Genomic DNA, 15448 nt, shown 5'->3' with positions numbered 1-15448 from the left:
TTCGCAGCCATTTGTAAATGCTCAGGTGTGTTTAAATTATAGGAAGGATGTCAACAAAATAGAGAGAGTACAGAGGAGATTTACTAGAATGTTGCCTGGGTTTCAACAACTAAGTTACAGAGATAGGTTGAATAAGTTAGGTATTTATTCTCTGGAGCGCAGAAGGTTAAGGAGGGACTTGATAGAGGTCTTTAAAATGATGAGAGGGATAGACAGAGTTGACGTGATCAAGCTTTTCCCTTTGAGAATAGGAAAGATTCAAACAAGAGGACATGACTTCAGAATTAAGGGACAGAAGTTTAGGGGTAACATGAGGGGGAACTTCTTTACTCAGAGAGTGGTAGCGGTGTGGAATGAGCTTCCAGTGGAAGTGGTGGCGGCAGGTTCGTTGGTATCATTTAAAAATAAATTGGATAGGCATATGGATGAGAAGGGAATGGAGGGTTATGGTATGAGTGCAGGCAGGTGGGACTAAGGGAAAAGAGTTGTTCGGCACGGACTTGTAGAGCCGAGATGGCCTGTTTCCGTGCTGTAATTGTTATATGGTTATATGGTTATAAATGCCTCCTTTATGCAGGTAAATGAGAGCTCTCAGCACCTAGTCTTTCCCCCAGTCTTTCAATCACCTTTGGAAACTGCCAATGAAAGTCAAAGAAGCCATTATAAGACTGAGAAACAAGAATAAAACTGATAGGGACATCAGCCAAACCTTAGGCTTACCAAAATCAACTGTTTGGAACACCATTAAGAAGAAAGAGAGCACTGGTGAGTTACTAATCGCAAAGGGACTGGCAGGCCAAGGAAGACCTCCACAGCTAAAGACAGAAGAATTATCTCTATAATAAAGAAAAATCCCCAAACACCTGTCCGACAGATCAGAAATACTCTTCAGGTGTGGATTTGTCAATGACCACTGTCTGCAGAAGATTTCATGAACAAAAATACAGAGGCTACACTGCAAGATGCAAACCACTGGTTAGCAGCAAAAATAGGATGGCCAGGTTAGTTTGCCAAGAAGTACTTAAAAGAGCAACCACAGTCCTGGAAAAAAGGTCTTGTGGACAGATGAGACAAAGATTAACTTATATCAGAGTGATGGCAAGAGCAAAGTATGGAGGAGAGAAGGAACTGCCCAAAGATCCAAAGCATCTCTTATTAATGTTATGTCTGTATTCTTTCTTTATGTGCTGCATTGGCAAGAAGCATTTCACTACACCTAGGTGTATGTGACCAATAAATAACCTTTGAACCTTTTTTTTTTATACCAACTCATTTGTGAAACACAGTGGTGGGGGTGTTATGGCCTGGGCATGTATGGCTGCTGAAGGTACTGGCCCACTTATCTTCATTGATGATACAACTGCTGATGGTAGTAGTATAATGAATTCTAAAGTGTATAAAGACATCCTATCTGCTCAAGTTCAAACAAATGCCTAAAAACTCATTGGCCGGCGGTTCATTCTACAGCAAGACAATGATCCCAAACATACTACTAAAGCAACAAAGGAGTTTTTCAAAGCTAAAAAATGGTCAATTCTTGAGTGGCCAAGTCAATCACCCGATCTGAACCCAATTGAGGATGCCTTTTATATGCTGAAGAGAAAACTGAAGGGGACTAGCCCCCAAAACAAGCTAAAGCTAAAGCTAAAGACAGCTGCAATATAGGCCTGGCAGAGAAGACACCCAGCAACGGGTGATGTCCATGAATCACAGACTTCAAGCAGTCATTGCACACAAAGGATATGCAACAAAATACTAAACATGACTACTTTCATTTACATAACATTGCTGTGTCCCAAACATTATGGTGCCCTGAAATGGGGGGGGACCATGTATAAACACTGCTGTAATTTCTACATGGGTAAACCAAAATGTATAAAAATGGACTTCATTAAAATCTGACTATGTGCACTTTAACCACATGTGGTTTTTTCTATTACAAATCTCAAATTGTGGAGTATAGAGGCAAATAAATAAATGATGGGTCTTTGTCCCAAACATTATGGACGGCACTGTATTTTCATATACAGGATGAAGACACACCCAACCTAATTCTGTGTGCTACTTAAATAGATTCTATACGACCATGAAACTATAATGACAGAGAAATAAATGTTTCAACATTTTTGGTGCAAAATGTAATTTATATATAGAACTAAAGTACAACTGAAAATGAGTGGAAAGTAATCAGGGAATATATTTCAGTGTTGAAACATTTGAATGGTTCTAAAACTGAATGAGACAGACATCACACAGTCTATTGTTACAAAGCACATGGAGGACCTCTAGTGGTGATTCAGTGCTATATCAAATGCCTACCAAAATTACTAGGACACTCATTTTTGTTTCTACAAATATTTGTGTCATATGCAGCATCTCTGTAGAGAAGAAATGGGTGGCGTTTCGGGTCAGAGATACATAGACAATAGGTGCAGGAGTAGGCCATTCGGCCCTTCGAGCCAGCACCGCCATTCAATGTGATCATCCCTAATTAGTACCCCGTTCCTGCCTTCTCCCCATATCCCCTGACTCCACTATTTTTAAGAGCACTATCTAGCTCTCGCTTGAAAGTATCCAGAGTACCCTCTGAGGCAGAGAATTCCACAGACTCACAACTCTGTGAGAAAAAGTGTTTCCTCGTCTCAGTTCTAAATGGCTTACTCCTTATTCTTAAACTGTTGCCTCTGGTTCTGAACTCTTCCAACATCGGGAACATGTTTCCTGCCTCTAGCGTGTCCAAACCCTTAACAATCTTATATGTTTCAATAAGATCCCTCTCATCCTTCTAAACTCCAGAGTGTACAAGCCCAGCCACTCCACTCTCTCAGCATATGACAGTCCCGACCATACTTTCCCTATCTTGGCTTATTCATCACTCCAGTTCAATCCATTTTTTTTGCAAGCCAAACTCAGCACAAAACACCAAATGAGAGTCTAAGGAGAAGTTTGCAAAAGGGGAAACTTGCATCATACTGGTTCAACCTGCAGCCTTTTATCATAATCCTAGCTCTTGAATCTCACTCTAACCTTGGCTACACTATGAATGTGGCTGATATGAGAATAAGTGAGCCATCAAAGCAGAAGAGCATATACACGCTAGAATTTAGAAGATTGAGGGGGAATCTTATAGAAACTTACAAAATTCTTAATGGGTTGGACAGGCTAGATGCAGGAAGATTATTCCCGATGTTGGGGAAGTCCAGAACTAGGGGTCACAGTTTAAGGATAAGAGGGAAGTCTTTTAGGACCGAGATGAGAAAATCATTTTTTACACAGAGTGGTGAATCTCTGGAATTCTCTGCCACAGAAAGTAGTTGAGGCCAGTTCATTGGCTATATTTAAGAGGGAGTTAGATGTGGCCCTTGTGGCTAAAGAGATCAGGAGGTATGGAGAGAAGGCAGGGATGGGATACCGAGTTGGATGATCAGCCATGATCATATCGAATGGCGGTCCAGGCTCGAAGGGCCGAATGGCCTACTCCTGCACCTATTTTCTATGTTACATTTTAAAGGGAGACACACTTGTTCTTGAACCCAATGTCTCTAAACTCACCAATGATATCTGAAGATTCACCAGTGGAAGCAGCTGCCTCAAACTTTCTGCTCTGTAACCACTGAAGATAGTCAGAGGAGCAACTGGAATGGGAAAGCGATGAAAAACAAAAATAATTCACTTAGGATTATTTTTCACAGGGGATTCCCATTTCCATTAGGTTAAAGATAATTCAATTTAATGTGTTCTAAATTTGACAATGGTGTGCAAGTCATAATTGAGAGTCCGACTCTTCAGAACTGAATAAATATTAATGTATTGGGAACAAAACAGGTTTCTCACTCAGCAATCTGTACAAAGAGAAACAGAATCGACTTTTCAGGCCAAAGATCCTTCTTCACAACAGAAAAAGAAAAAGGGGAAATGTGTCCGTAAAGGGGTGGGAGGTGAACAGAACTGGGTCAATGTTATTATGGTATTAAAGATGGTATTAAATGGAAGGTAATAGCGTGGATAGCGGGTTGGCTGGATGGCAGAAGGCAAAGAATTGCAATAAAAGGCGCTTTTTCAGGTTGGCTGCCAGTGACTAGTGGAGTTTTGCAAGGGTCTGTGCTGGGGCCGTTTCTCTTCACGTTGTATGTTAATTATTTGGATGGGATTGAAGGCTTTGTGGCCAAGTCTGCAGATGATGCTAAGATAGGTGGAGGGGCAGGCAGTGTAGAGGAAGCAAGGATTCTGCAGAAGGACTTGGACAGGTTATGAGAAGTGGCAGATGAAATTCAGAATAGCAAAATGCGGAGTCATGCAATTTGGTAATAAGCATAAAGGCGTGGATTATTTTCTAAATGGAGAGAGAATCCAGAAATCGGAGGTACAACGGGACTTGGGAGTGCTGATGCAGGACTCCCAAAAAGTTAATTTGCAAGTCGAATCGGTTGTAAGGAATGCAAATTCAATTTATAGCAAGAGGATTGAAATACAAAATTAGAGATGTAATGCTGAGGCTTTAATGCGCTGGTCAGGCCGCATTTGGAGTATTATGAGCAAATTTGGGCTCATATCTGAGGAAGGATGTGCTGGCTCTAGAGAGGCTCCAGAGGAGGTTTACGAGGATGATTCCAGGAATGAGTGGGCTAGCATGTGATGAGCGTCTAACAGCACTGGGCCTGTACTCCTTGGAGTTTAGACGGTTGAGGGGGGACCTCATTGAAACTTACAGAATAATGAAAGGCATAGAGTGGATGTGGAAATAATATTTCCACTGGTGGGAGAGCCTAGGACCGGAGGTCATCGCCTCAGAATTAAAGGGTGCTCTTTTAGAAAGGAGGCAAGGAGGAACTTCTTTCGTCAGAGAGTAGTTAATCTGTGGAACTCATTGCCACAGAAGGTTGTGGAGGCCAAGTCAGTGGATATTTAAGGCAGAGATGAGCCAATTCCTCATTAGAACGGGTGTCAAGGCTTATGGGGAGAAGGCAGGAAAATGGGATTAGGAGGCAGAGATCAGCCATGATTGAATGGCGGAGTAGACTCGATGGGCTGAATGGCCTAATTCTACTCCGATATCTTGTGAACTTGTGAATGTTTGTGGTAGGGTCAATGGGAACAAAGTCCTGATTGCAAAATGAATAAGGACAGTTAAAAAGTGTAAAGGAGACAATGTTAGAACTGTGAGATGCAGAACTGGTGTAAATCCGGTGAAAGTACAGGTTGCAAACACCCACAGATCAGGCAGCACCTGTGGGGAGAGAAGAAGAAAGAATCAATGCCAGACATGGTGACACTATCTCAGACCGGCCTATTACTACACAAATGAAGAAAGGATGGCAAATTGAAATGACTGAATTAATTTCTGAATCTAGAGAGCTGTAAAGTGGCCCAAATGGAAGATGAAATACTAGTGTTGGGTTTTGTAAAGTGTGGGGGTGAGAGAGAGATTAGAAAGGGAGTGAGATTTCACTAACAACCGACAGAACTCAGCCTTGCTCTTGTAACCAAATGATGTTTTCTCCACAACAGAGGAGACCACTCACTGTACAGGCATGACAACAACACTGAAAGGACATTTGGACAGGTACATGGCTAGGAAATGCTTAGAGGGGTATGGGCCAAACATGGGCAGGTGGGTCTAGCGTAGATGGGGGCATCTTGGTCGACATGGAGAAATTAGGCTGAAGGGCCCAATAGTTTCCATTTAACTATGGACCACATCATAGAAACATAGAAAACAGGTGCATGAGAAAGCCATTCGGCCCTTCGAGCCAGCACCGCCATTCAATATGATCATGGCAGATAATCCAAAATCAGTACCCCATTCTGGCTTTCTCCCCATATCCCTCGATTCCCTTGGCCATTAGAGCCCTCTAACTCTCTTGGTTTCTTGGTCCTCCAAAATATTACAAATGAAATTTAAACTGTAGGTGGTGGAGGGAGGACTTAAGCCAGAAAGGGTTTTTGGGAAGTAAGAGCTACCTTAAATTTAGTTGCATCTGGTTGGGTAACTATGGTAGGGTGAAGGTTATTCCATGCTTTAGTTGTGCGGGGGGTGTTTTCTCTTGAAAACATCCAGTGGATTGGCCTCCACTGCCTTCTGCAGCAGATAATTCCACAGATTCACAACTCTCTGGGTTAAAACGTTTTTCCTCATCTCAGCCCTAAATGGCCCACCTCTTATTCTTAAATTGTGACCCCCAGTTCTGGACTCCCCCAACATCAGGAACATTTTTTCCTGCATCTAGCCTGTCCAATCATTTAAGAATTTTATGTTTCTACAGTGCCCTCCATAATGTTTGGGACAAAGACCTGTCATTTATTTATTTGCCTCTGTACTCAATTTGAGATTTGTAATAGAAAAAAAAATCACATGTGGTTAAAGTGCACATTGCCAGATTTTAATACAGGGTATTTTTATACATTTTGGTTTCACCATATAGAAATTACAGCAGTGTTTATACATAATCCCCCCATTTCAGGATGTTATGTAAATGAAAGTAGTCATGTTTAGTATTTTGTTGCATATCCTTTGTGTGCAATGACTGCTTGAAGTCTGTGATTCATGGACATCACCAGTTGCTGGTTGACTTCTCTAGTAATGCTCTGCCAGGCCTGTATTGCAGCCATCTTTAGCTTATGCTTGTTTTAGTCCCTTTCAGTTTTCTCTTCAGCATATAAAAGGCATGCTCAATTGGGTTCAAATCAGGTGATTGACATGGCCACTCACGAATTTACCATTTTTTAGCTTTGAAAAACTCCTTTGTTGCTTTAGCAGTATGTTTGGGATTATTGTCTTGCTGTAAAATGAACCACGAGCCAATGAGTTTTGAGGCATTTGTTTGAACTTGAGCAGATAAGATGTGTCTATACACTTCAGAATTCATTATGCTACTACCAACAGCAGTTGTATCATCAATGAAGATAAGTGAGTCAGTACCTTCAGTAGCCATACATGCCCAGGCCATAACATCCCCACCACCGTGTTTCACAGATGAGGTGGTATGCTTTTAATCTTGGGCAGTTCCTTCTCTCCTCCATACTTTGCTCTTGCCATCACTCTGATTTAAGTTAATCTTTGGCTGATCTCTAAAGGGCCTGTCCCACTTACGTGTCCTTGGCACGCAAATTACGTGACCTCATGGCTGCATTGAGATGCACGGGCATCGTATGGCCGCGCGGGGCCGGTCCCACTGAGAAGCGCGGAGGGGTATGTAGTTGTGCGCGACATCATGCGGGGCTTCGAACTTTTTGTAGCGAACAAAATCTTCGCACGCCAACGGCCTGTCGCGGAACTGATGGCCAAAGTGTGACAGGCCCAAAACCCTTGCGCGACGCAACGTCTCACCTTCAACAGTAGCAGAAGCAGGCAAACGATCGCCGAGCTCGGCCTGGGGCTCACGGCCGTTGCGGTCCGGATCCGCCCCCACTTCTACTCCCAGAGCGGGGCCAAGAAAATTGAAGATGGACACAAAATGCTGGAGTAACTCAACGAGACCGGAAGCATCTCTGGAGAGAAGCAATGGGTGACGTTTCGGGTCAAGACCCTTCATTCAGACTCAAGAAGAGTCTCGACACAAAACTTCACCCATTGGTTCGCTCCAGAGATGCTGCCGGTCCCGCTGAGTTACTCCAGCACTTTGTGTCCATCTTCAAATTACGTCACATGCTCCAGACGGCTGTGCGGACACATAAAGTCGCGCGCGACCTTCGTGGGACCGTCGCGGCTCAACGCGACCACGAGGTCGCTTAATTAGTGTGCCAAGGACACGTAAGTGGGACAGGCCCTTAACAGTTTTGTTCTTGTTTCACAGTCTCACAATGGTTTCTTTGACTTTCATTGGCACAACAGCAATAAAAGTTTCCAAAGGTGAATGAAAGACTGGGGGAAAGACTAGGTCTCTTATACCTGCATTAAGGAGGCATTTAAACACACCTGAGCAATTATAAACACCTGTGAAGCCATGTGTCCCAAACATTATTGTGCCCTGAAATGGGGGGACTATGTATAAACACACCTGTAATTTCTACATGGTGAAACCAAAATGTATAAAAATGGCCTTTAATAAAATCTGACAATGTGTACTTTAACCACATGTAGAAACATAGAAAATAGGAGGAGGAGGCCATTCGGCCCAGCACCGCCATTCGTTGTGATCATGGCTGATCGTCCCCAATCAATAACCCTTGCCTGCCATCTCCCCATATCCCTTGATTCCACTAGCCCCTAGAGCTCTATCTAACTCTCTTAAATCCATCCAGTGATTTGGCCTCCACTACCCTCTGTCGCAGGGAATTCCACAAATTCACAACTCTCTCGGTGAAAACGTTTTTTCTCACCTCAGTCTTAAACGGTCTCTCCTTTATTCTAAGACTGTGCCCCCTGGTTCTGGACTCGCCCAATATTGGGAACATTTTTCCTGCATCTAGCTTGTCCAGTCCCTTTATAATTTTATATGTTTCAGATTCAGATCAGATCAGATTCAAATTTATTGTCATTGTGCAGTGTACAGTACAGAGACAACGAAATTCTATAAGCTCCCATGCATCCTTCTAAACTCCAGTGAATACAAGCCTAGTCTTTTCAATCTTTCCTCATATGACAGTCCTGCCATCCCAGGGATCAATCTCGTGAACCTATGCTGCACTGCCTCAATCACAAGGATGTCCTTCCTTGTGATTTTTTTCTATTACAAATCTCAAATTGTGGAGTACAGAGGCAAATACAAAAATGATGGGTCTTTGTCCCAAACATTATGGAAGACACTGTATAAGATCGCCTCTCATCCTTCTAAATTCCAGCGAATACAAGCCCAGTCGACATAAGTCAGTCCCGCCATCCCGGGAATTAACCTGGTGAACCTACGCTGCACTCCCTCAATAGCAGTAATGACCTTCCTCAATTTAGGAGATCAAAATTGCACACAATACTCCTATCTGCCTTCCTGTTTGCGCCACCAAGGTGGATAACCTCACATTTACCCACATTATACTGCATATGCCATGCTTCTGCCCACTCACCCTGCAGCCTCATAGCATCCTCCTCGCATCTCACACTGCCACCCAACTTAGTGTCATCTGCAAACTTAGAGATGTTACACTTAATTCCCTTGTCTAAATCGTTAATATATATTGTAAATATATTACTGGGGTCCCAGCACTGAGCCTTGTGGTACCCCATTAGTCACTGCCTGCCATTCTGAAAAGGACCTGTTAATTCCTACTCTTTGCTTCCTGTCTGCCAACCAGTTCTCTATCTATGTCAATACCCTGCCCCCAATACCATGTGCTCTAATTTTGCACACTAATCTCCTATGTGGGACCATGTAAAAGGTTTTTTGAAAGTCCAGATACACCACATCCACTGGCTCTCCCTTATCCATCCACTTTATTTCCAATGTTCCTCGCATTAAGGCACAAAGCTTCAGCTTAGTTTTTCTTATCTCCCTTCTACCTTTTACCTCTGGCCTCCTTTTATGTTCCTCTGTCTCTTTGAATTGGGTCCCATCCCCCTGCTCTGTTAGTTTAAACGTGGCCTTTCCTACACTCTCTTTCCCGTTAGCTGCACACATACGCGTCCATGTTGTTGACTCCTTCCCACCACCCGTGTAGCACGAGCAAACCTGCCTGCCAGAATGTCAGTCCCCCTCCAATGAAGGTGTAACCTGTCCCTTTTGTACAGGTTGTCCCTAGTTCTTTATACTCACGTTGCAGAACCTCCTTCCTCTTCTTACCCACATCATTTGTGCCTACATGCACAACTACTTCCGGCTGCTCCCCTTCCCTCTTGAGGATGTTCTGAAGTCGGACCGAGACATCTTGGACCCTGGCACCAGGGAGGCAACACACCATCCTCGAGTCTCGCCTGTTGCCACATAATTTCCTGTCCACACCTCGGACAATGGAGTCACCCACTACTATGGCTCTGCCTGTCGTCAGTCTCATATCAGCGCTAGGATTCGAGTCACAGCCCTGTCCGCTGCTCGGACTGGAAGCATTGTTTGCCCCGACAGCTCCCAAGAGGATGTACCTGTTCACAAGAGGTACTTCCACTGACGTCTCCTGCACTCGCTTCAACCCCTTTCTTTCCATCTCTCCCCATCGCACCTCCTGTACTCTTGGAGCGACGAACTGACTGCAGGTCCTGTCCAGGAAGCCTTCATCATCCCGGATAAACCGCAGGTCATCCAGTTGCTGCTCCAATTCCCTAACTCGATCCTTGAGGAGCTGTATCTGGACACAGTTCCCACAGGTGCAGTGGTTAGTGACACCAGCAGTGCCCCTGACTTCCCACATCCTGCAACAAACACACTGCAATAACATTCCTGCCATCACAAGTTTAAATATTTAAATTAAATACACAACCGATTCAAGTATAGCCTCCTCGAGAAGACTCGCACTTTACCTCACCAAGGCACGCTTGAGCCAAAGACTCACACTTCCCCTCACCAAGGCCACTCCCCTAGACCTGAACTTAGTTTTATCTAATCAAGTCAACTATCCACACAACTAATTAGGATGGCTCAGCCAATCCACTCACTCGCTGGTCTGGCTGCTGCTCCTCCGCGACCTTTAAGGTAATGCCACGGGCTGACTCTTGCCACTCTTTTTAAACCTCCAGAACTTTACTCACCTAGGAGAAAGCTTTCCTTCAGCCAATCCACTCACTCACTGGTCTGGCTTTTCACAGAATATATTGTACTAAATGGGACAAATTGCAAGTGAACGGCTGCAATTTGAAGAGTAGGGATTAACAGGTCCCTTTCAGAATAGCAGGCAGTGACTAGTGGGGTGCCGCAAGGCTCGGTGCTGGGATTGCAGCTATTTACAATATTAATTAATGATTTAGATGAAAGAATTAAAAGTAACATTAGCAAATTTGCAGATGACACACAGCTGGGTGGCAGTGTGAACTGTGAGGAGGATGCGATGAAAATGCAGGGTGACTTGGACAGGTTGGGTGAGTGAAGGACATTCTTGCTATTGTGAGGGAGTGCAGAGTAGGTTCACAAGGTTAATTCCCGGGATGGCGGGACTGCCATATGTTGATAGAATGGAGTGACTGGGCTTGTATACTCTGGAATAGAAGGATCTTATTGAAACGTATTAGATAATTAAGGGTTTGACGCGAGAGAGGCAGGAAACATGTTCCCGATGTTGGGGGAGTCCAGAACTAGGGGCCACACTTTAAGAATAAGGGGTAAGCCATTTAGAACGGAGATGAGGAAAAGCTTTTTCACACAGAGGGTTGCGAATCTGTGGAATTCTCTGCCTCAGAACGTAGCGGAGGCCAGTTCTCTGGATGCTTTCAAGAGAGAATTAGATAGATCTCTTAAAGATAGCGGAGTTAGGGGATATGGGGAGAAGGCAGGAACGGCGTACTGATTGTGGATGATCAGCCATGATCACAGTGAATGGCAGTGCTGGCTCGAAGGGCCGAATGACAAGTGAGCAACTCCCTCCTGGTGAAGATGCATGTTGGGCCAGATTGAAATGCCTCAATCGATTGAGAACTGGTGTTGGCAAAGCCAAGGTATCTCTAAACATGTGTTCAAGAAGGAACTGCAGATGCTGGAAAATCGAAGGTACACAAAAATGCTGGAGAAACTCAGCGGGTGCAGCAGCATCTATGGAACGAAGGAAAATCAAAGTCTCTAAACAAGTGGGGATGTAATTCCAACGATGTCACCTGCGAATCTGACCACAAACAATGGAACACCTGCTGAAATGCTCTCAACTGGAAAACCAATGCACAGCTGCCGATCTCGCTGCCTACAATGAGGATGCCATGAAGTGTGTTCAGCTCTGCTCAACAATATCTAATCTTGTGACCTGGACTCAACAAGAAGAAGTTGCGTGCTAACCAGTCAGCAGAAAGACAATACATGATTACAATCAAGCCATTTACAGTGTATAGATACATGATAAAGGAATAATGTTTAATGCAAGGTAAAGCCGGCAAAGTCCGATCAAGGATAGTCCGAGAGTCAGCATGATGTAGATAGTAGTTCAGCACTGCTCTCTGGTTGTGTGGTAGATTGATTCAGTTGCCTGGGCTGAGGGCCTTGTTCTACGTTAAATGTTTCTCCTGAAACACATGAGATGCTGCCTGACCCGCTGAGTTACTCAGCACTTTGCATCTGCCTGCTAACTCTTAATAATGACTGGTCCTGGAGAATATAGCTAATGAACAAAAGTCAAGATACATCATGGAGACTGCACAACAAATGCCTTGCCTTCGGGTAGCAGAAGCACCAGAGGGGCAGTGGGACAGTGGGGCAGAGGGGCAGAGGGGCAGAGGGGCAGAGGGGCAGAGGGACAGAGGGACAGAGGGACAGAGGGACAGAGGGACAGAGGGACAGAGGGACAGAGGGACAGAGGGACGTTAGTGGGACAGACGGACAGTGGGACGTTAGTGGGACAGACTGACAGTGGGACAGACGGACAGTGGGACAGTGGGACAGTGGGACAGTGGGACAGTGGGACAGAGGGACAGAGGGACAGAGGGACAGTGGGGCAGAGGGACAGTGGGGCAGAGGGACAGAGGGACAGTGGGGCAGTGGGGCAGAGGGACAGTGGGGCAGAGGGACAGTGGGACGTTAGTGGGACAGACGGACAGTGGGACGTTAGTGGGACAGACGGACAGTGGGGCAGAGGGACGTTAGTGGGACAGAGGGACAGTGGGACAGACGGACAGAGGGGCAGTGGGACGGAGGACAGTGGGACAGACGGACAGTGGGACAGTGGGACAGACGGACAGTGGGACAGACGGACAGTGGGACAGACGGACAGTGGGACAGTGGGACAGACGGACAGACGGACAGTGGGACGGACGGACAGTGGGACGGACGGACAGTGGGACGGACGGACAGTGGTACAGACGGACAGTGGGGCAGACGGACAGTGGGACAGTGGGACGGACGGACAGTGGGACAGTGGTACAGACGGACAGTGGGACAGTGGGACGGACGGACAGTGGGACAGTGGTACAGACGGACAGTGGTACAGACGGACAGTGGGGCAGACGGACAGTGGGACAGTGGGACAGACGGACAGTGGGACGGACGGACAGTGGGACAGTGGGACAGAGACACGTTAGTGGGGGGGGGGGGGGAGGAGGAGGAGCGCTGTGGAGGCTGCTCTGTGCCGCGGGGCCGCCACCACCACCATCACCTCCCTTCACCCCCCCGCCCGCCCGCTCTCTCTCTGTGATCTTTCCCCTTCACCTACCCGCAGGATTCCCGTCATCTTCTCCAGCAGAAGTGTGAACTCGTGCTGCGAGAGGTGGTTGTAGAGCTCGGCCTTGAGCTGCTGCTCGGTGACAGCGGGGTTGTGAAAGTACGTGATCTGAGCCAGGCCGCCGAGCAGCGCCGCCAGAGCCTCTCCCTCTCCCTGTCCCTGTCCGGCTCCGTCTCCGGCCGCCATCGCCATCGCCCACCCGCTCGCTCGCTGCTCACTGCCTCCCCCCACAGCCGGCAGCTGGCACTACACACAGACAATCTGCAGAGCACAACATTACATCCGGATGGCATTAAGATTGAATTCTCCCAATTTTGCTAGCCCTTGCTGTCTCCTCCCCTTCCTTAACCCTCTAGCTGTCTCCTCCCACCCTCCCATCCGCCAGCCCTCGGGCTCCTCCTCCTCCTCCCCCTTTTCCTTCCTTCTCCCCCCCCACCCCCCATCAGTCTGAAGAAAGGTTTCGGGCCGAAACGTCGCCTATCTCCTTCGCTCCATAGATGCTGCTGCACCCGCTGAGTTTCTCCACTCTACCTACAGCATTACATTAACAAGGTACACAAAAATGCTGGAGAAACTCAGCGGGTGCAGCAGCATCTATGGAGCGAAGGAAATAGGTGACGTTTCGGGCCGAAACCCTTCTTCAGACGGGTTTATAAATAAATTACATTAACAAGAATTGACATTAAAATAAACGAAAACAAATCGAAAAATACGTTTGTCTCTAAAATTGTATTGAGAATGAAAACAGCCCCACCAAATGGTTTGAACGATTTTTGAGAGGCTTGAAACACAGTCACACAGCACAGGACACAAGCCCTTCGGCTCATTCAACTTGCACACACCGATCAAAGATGTCACATCTACACTTGTCCCACCAGCCCGCGTTTGGCCCATATCTCTCTGGATCTTTCCTATCCATGTACGTGTATTAATGTCTTTCACATGCTGTTATGGTACCTGCCTCAATTACCTCCACAGCAGCTCATTCCATATACCCACCACTCTATGTGTGAAAAAGTTGCCCCTCAGGTTCCTATTAAATCTTTCCCCTCTCACCTTAAACCCATGTCACCTGCTTTGGGTAAAAGAGTCTGCATTTAACTGATCCATTCCCCTCATGGTCTTATACACAGATTCAGACTGACACAAATATGTTAAAAAATAGTAGCCTTTATTTTTCCACATAGAAGTAAACCAATTAATTTATTTAAACAGATAAATATCAGCATTGAAATATATTAATCTGTATATCTGGTGCGTGATGGATGCATGCCAATGATATTTACTTGCATTGAGCTCTGAAAATGATTCTGTTCAAGTTTAGCTGGAACTGCATCTTTTTTTCTGTGCCTGCAGAAAGAGAAGTTTGGTTTCAGCTGGCATAAATACTTCTACCACCTGAAGTCATGAGGTTAGACTGCAGCTGGCGTTGACCTGTCTCTAAACTTCCAAGTTTGTTGCTCAGTTCTCAACTACAATATGTTAAATTTGTACCATACTTCTATTAGGTTTCATCTTGAAAAAAGCCAGGACACCTTGAAAAAAAAGATAATGCCAAAAGGTCTGAAGAAGGGTTTCGGCCCGAAACGTTACCTATCTCCTTCGCTCCATAGATGCTGTTGCACCCGCTGAGTTTCTCCAGCATTTTTGTGTACCAAATATTTTATAACCGTTTAGTTTCATTCAAATCAATCGAACCAACTCTAATTCAATATATTTGTGCAAGATTTATCAGCTTAAGTCGCATGTCCCTCCCTGTGGCAACCAAAGATCCGAGAGGAGCATCCTTTATAGCTCCTCTAGTATATTTGGTGGCAACACCTCTCCCCATTGTTGACCAACTGGGCTATTGCCATCGCCCCAAGACAGTGAACGTTCACGCTGCAGAGAGAGAGCCCGCGGCCCAGCGACAGGCCGACTGGCCGCAGTCGCCACATGTACCCGGCCCCGCACTGTCAGTTCATGTCATCAACGCTGCCGTTTGCCGCATCCGTATTTGGAACATTTTAGTCATGTTCTGCACACATTAACTTTCTGGTGCCTTTCCCCACAGTGGAAATGTTTGATTCTGCTGTGGGGGGGCGTATGTGTTGAACTCTATAATGTGTTGTGTCCATTTTCTTTATTTTTTTGTTAACCTTTTTCTATGGTATGGAAACTTATTAGCTATTTTATGTAAAGCGCTTTGGTGTCAATGCGAGTTGACTTAAAACGTGCTATATAAATAAAA

General features: G+C 45.7%; 1 protein-coding gene across 2 annotated transcripts in view; it reads right to left on the bottom strand.

The window, feature by feature from the left end:
- The window catches only part of commd1 (copper metabolism domain containing 1), a 47012-nt gene extending 33577 nt beyond the window's left edge, over positions 1–13435 (bottom strand). The window contains exons 1-2 of one of the 2 annotated variants that reach the window (XM_033026299.1): positions 13210–13432; positions 3553–3635 (exon numbers count right to left, since the gene is read on the bottom strand). Coding sequence is in view for 1 of the 2 variants with exons in the window: in XM_033026298.1 (XP_032882189.1) it covers positions 13210–13410 (201 nt within the window). In the remaining variant the exon portion in view is untranslated. Of the gene's footprint in view, positions 1–3552; positions 3636–13209 lie in introns of both variants that reach the window. The other variant, XM_033026298.1, reaches the window with a different exon arrangement.
- Positions 13436–15448: the final 2013 nt, after the last annotated feature.

This window comes from Amblyraja radiata, chromosome 8, assembly GCF_010909765.2.
Source record: "Amblyraja radiata isolate CabotCenter1 chromosome 8, sAmbRad1.1.pri, whole genome shotgun sequence".
In the NCBI taxonomy this organism is placed as follows: Eukaryota; Metazoa; Chordata; class Chondrichthyes; order Rajiformes; family Rajidae; genus Amblyraja; species Amblyraja radiata.
The sequence above is the reverse complement of the archived record's forward strand: the minus strand, read 5'-3'. Positions and strand labels throughout refer to the sequence as shown.